A 4,714-nucleotide genomic window follows, 5' to 3' on the forward strand; every position below is an offset into this window, starting at 1 on the left:
CCTAAACACATAGTGGAGCATGCGCAGAGCGGCGCTCAAAGAGGAGGCGACTGGACAACAGATGACGAGTTTTTACTAAGAAAACAGTCTACTGTTAGTACTGCATTTGTGCTTTTAGTACTGCCTAGAACTGCTAATACTGCATATGGTATTATACGTACTGCTAATAATACTTATACTACTATTAGCACTGTATATATATATATATATATATATATATATATATATATATATATATATATATATATATGAAAAAGGTTACAATGAAGTCAATTGATGATAATAAAGCATAAAAAAGAATCTAACCACTAATATGTTTTAATTTCAACAGGAAAAGTCCATATTCAAAATGTTATGTAATCAAAGACAGTTCATTCACTTACCTGAAAAACAATGAAAAAATAACGAAGCTGCGAAACAAGCAGCAACAAAATCGAAGATCAAGAGAGAAAAGAAATAGGTTTTGTTATCCTGTAAGTTACGTGAACTTGAACACATCAACACATCCGACAGAAATGCAAGATACATTAATAAATCAACAAATTAACATTAAAAAAAATCATACAGGTTTTAAAAAAGTCACTAAAGAAGATCAAATTACTTGACAAAATAATCTCTTCTTTTGCTAGATGGAGTTTTACAGTGGCCTTAGAAATGTAAATGTAAATGATAAATAATAATGAATAAATCAATAAATAACTTGTAATGGGAAATCAATATTTATATATATAATAACATTTTGGCCTAGCTTTTATAACCTGACATCGCCCCAATGGATATATAAACTACATCTCCAAGAATTCACGGCGCTGTCGCATTTTGACGCATGCGCATCGCGGCTGAGTCCAGGGCCGGGTATCATGGCGACGTACGTGGACATTCTGAAGAGCGAGTTTCCTGAGATCGACTCGGAGCTTTTCGATTATATCACAGGTGAGACACCGCGGACAGAGCCGCCGTGTGGCCGCTGTCCCCGCACCGGTGAAGCGGTACAGACCGGCCCTTTACTCTGCCTGTTAGCCGGGAGCTGCTTCTCTGTAGCACAGAGCTAATGAGCTATCCCGGCTAACCGGAGCCGGGACTCCTGGCAGCACGGCATGGGCTGGTTAGCTCCACCTAAACCCGGGTCAGTCTGAGACTTATATCCCAGTTTGACTTGACCAGACCCCGAATACTGACCCGCAGGAACTGGGGAGGGAAATATTCCAGTAAAGATAGTGAAGTTTAGAGAAGAAAAAATTAATGTTGTTGATTTCTATAAAACTTAGTTGTTCTCATTGATAAATATAAAGTGTAGTATGTGTCACTGCAGCTGTCAGACTGTGTCAGAGATGAACTATACACTAACACATGTTTCACTGAGTTTGGGTCATGTAATTAATCAGAATATGTCACGTCACGTAACAACTTTAAGATCCAGACTCAACATGAGTGCAGTGCACATGTAAGCCTCCTTCTGTCACCTGTGAATCTAGTTTCAGCTCACCTGCATCTGGATAAACATCTGTCAGTGTCGCTGTGCTCTGCTCAGTCACTGCTCAGACATAGACAGGAAACACTGCTGTGTCTGGTGATGGACTCACGCTGAGGACACGTTGACATGAAAGTGGCTTCACTCCGATACGAGTAGAAGACTTCCTGTTCTCTCAGTCTGTTTTACAGTGAACAGTCAGACATCAGTCTCATCACAGAGTGAATTGTGCTGCTGCTTCATAAACCTGACAGACCACTCCTGGCAGGACCAGAGGTTGGGACTCTCATTTATTAGCTCACATGCCACTTTTTAAAAGTTAAACACACTGATCATTACTGCGGTTGTTGTGTGATGCTCAGGGGTGGAAAACTGTTTTAACAGAATCTCCTCTTCACCCGAGATGAACTGAGATGACAGATGGAGGTTGAGGTAATATATTTATTATAGTGACTTCAGTCACTTCAGACTTGTGTTGAAATGTTTCAGGTTTTTCAGGTGTTAAATGAGCCTCAGCTTCATGTAGAGAGGAGCAACTCTGACAGTGCTCACAGTGTCAGTATCTGTCTATAAATTAGTTTATCATTCTGCATCTCTAAAATCTCCAGATATGAATATCAGTGTCATTTATAGTCTGATGTCCTCTCTTTGATGTACCGAGGTAGAACAAGAACCACTATGTTAGAGAACCATGTTTACACAGGAACTTTAAGGATCTGAAATGAAATCTAAAATAATTATAGTTTGATTAGTGTACTATCATACACTAATGAAACACATAATGAAGAATCTCATAAGAATCTTTGTGTCTTCATTAACTTAGAATGAGCTCTTCATGTCTACACAGAGAGCAGGTCTTCCTCCATTGAGCCGCCATGTTTCTACAGTAGCCCAGAGCTGACAAACCAAACTCTGCCTCTAGAGAGGACCTTTCACGTTTTTTTGTTAGCTAGCTAGTTAGATAGATAGCTGAAACCAATAGTCAACTGATCAATTAGCCGATAGATATAACAATGAGAATAATCAGTAGTCACAGAGTTCATGTCCAGAAACATCCTGCACATCTGTTTCCTTTGCAGACTGCTAAATAATAGAGTAGAAGCAGATGGAGTCAGGGGATGGAGTCAGGTGAGTGAGGCAGGTGATGGAGGTGAAACAGGCGAGACACGAGGCCAGTGTGTTAATGTGTCTCATGAAGTGTGTCTGTGTGTCTCAGGTGTCCTGGAGAGCGGTGGCGCAGACTTCGAGGATGGAGAGGAAGTTTTTGATGCCATCGGTGGCGTCCTGCAGGAAGTGTCTGCTGACAGTAAAAATGCGGACGACGTCAGAGATATCTGTCTCCAGATGTTCAACACCCTCAAACTGTAAGAAAGGACAAATGAGAGGCAGCAGAGACTCACTTCCACAGAAACACAGCTGAGGGAGCAGAGTCTTTAAAAGATGTTTTACCCAAAATCTGTCTGTCAGTGTCAAGATCTCACATCCTGTAAAGGAGGAGGCTGAGAACAGTTTGTCCACCTGAGCTGCACCAATCAGCTGATTAACTTATGAATATGAATAGGATTGATTTAGTCATGTTTTATACTAAGATGATGTCTCAGCTTTTCAGGTGTGGGACTTAACTTAAAAAAAAAGAAGATACTTCCTGACTTAAAGACAAAAGGATCAATGAAGTAACTGAAGAGAACATTAACCTGTCTGATCAATATGCTCTCAATAATCATACATGGTGAGACAGTGATGTTTCTCCTCCGTGTTTATCAGGTCAATTACAGGAAGTTTTGTTTGTGTCCTACAGTAATATTTGTGTCTGTTGGTGAACATGTTTCTGTTTTATTTCATCATTTTTATAACATCTGTAATAACATCTGTCCTTCATGTTTGCTAGGAACAACCATCATGGCTCTCAGAAGCAGATGTTGTTGGACGCTCCTGTTCAACTCTCTCAGATCTCTGTGGACACTGGTGAAAACACATTATACTTCAGTCTAATGATCAAATAGACCACATGTATTTCTATATGTATTGTGTATGTATATATATATATATATATGTGTTTACAACTGCTCTTCTACATTACAGTCTGAACCTGTGATGAACCTGTGTTTGTTTGTCTTCAGGGTCAGCAGCAAAAGATGTTCAGGGTATCTGGATGATGAAACGTCCTCAGAACACAGTGAGTCTTAAACCTCTCGATCTGTCACTCTGTCACTCTCACTCTGTCACACTCACTCTGTCACACTCACTATATCACTCTCATTCTGTCACTCACTCTGTCAGACTCACTGTATCACTCTCATTCTGTCACTCTCACTCTGTCACTTTCACTATATCACTCTCACTCTGTCACTTTCACTATATCACTCTCACTCTGTCACTCACTCTGTCAGACTCACTATATCACTCTCACTCTGTCACTTTCACTATATCACTCTCACTCTGTCACTCTCACTCTGTCACTCTCATTCTGTCACTTTCACTCTTACTGTCACTCTTACTGTCACTCTCACTCTGTCACCCTCACTCTTACTGTCACGCTCACTCTGTCACTCTCATTCTGTCACTCTCACTCTGTCACTCTCACTGTCACTCTCACTCTGTCACTCTCACTCTGTCACTCTCACTGACACTCTCACTCTGTCACTCTCACTCTGTCACTCTCACTGACACTCTCACTCTGTCACTCTCACTCTGTCACTCTCACTGACACTCTCACTCTGTCACTCTCACTCTGTCACTCTCACTGACACTCTCACTCTGTCAATGTCACTCTCTGTGTCATTTTCACTCTTACTCTTTTACTCTCTCACTCTCTCACTCTCACTCATTCTTACTGTCTCTGTCACTCTCACACTGTCTCTCTCACTCTGTCACTCCCATGCTATCACTCTTACTCTGTCACTCTGTCTCTGTCACTCTCACTCCCTCACTCTGCCTCTGACACTCTGTCTGTCACTCTCACTCTGTCTCTCTCACTCTGTCACTCCCATGCTATCACTCTTACTCTGTCACTCTGTCTCTCCCACTCTCACTCCCTCACTCTGCCTCTGACACTCTGTCACTGTCACTTGCTGACACTTGCTGTCTCTGTTTCTTCAGACGGTGGATGCCAAGAAACTGGAGAAGGCCGAGGCGAAGCTGAAGGCTAAACACGAACGCAGGAACGAGAAGGACTCCCAGAAAGCCTCCACCCCACTGTCAGTGCAAGCCTGTCCTCACCTGTTCACACCTGTTCACACCTGT

The 4,714-nt window shown here is 41.8% G+C and overlaps 1 protein-coding gene across 1 annotated transcript in view; it reads left to right on the top strand.

The window, feature by feature from the left end:
- The first annotated feature begins 819 nt into the window (after window positions 1–819).
- The window catches only part of abcf3 (ATP-binding cassette, sub-family F (GCN20), member 3), a 12,577-nt gene continuing 8,682 nt past the window's right edge, over window positions 820–4,714 (top strand). Inside the window, exons 1-5 of the mRNA XM_023417535.2 lie at window positions 820–933; window positions 2,688–2,835; window positions 3,360–3,436; window positions 3,592–3,647; window positions 4,571–4,668. Of these exons, the coding sequence (XP_023273303.1) occupies window positions 861–933; window positions 2,688–2,835; window positions 3,360–3,436; window positions 3,592–3,647; window positions 4,571–4,668 (452 nt within the window). The 5' untranslated portion in view covers window positions 820–860. The remainder of the gene's footprint in view (window positions 934–2,687; window positions 2,836–3,359; window positions 3,437–3,591; window positions 3,648–4,570; window positions 4,669–4,714) is intronic.

This window comes from Seriola lalandi, unplaced genomic scaffold (genome assembly GCF_002814215.2).
Source record: "Seriola lalandi dorsalis isolate HSWRI2012SDOR001 ecotype SW California unplaced genomic scaffold, Sedor1 jcf7180002054575, whole genome shotgun sequence".
Classification (NCBI taxonomy): Eukaryota; Metazoa; Chordata; class Actinopteri; order Carangiformes; family Carangidae; genus Seriola; species Seriola lalandi.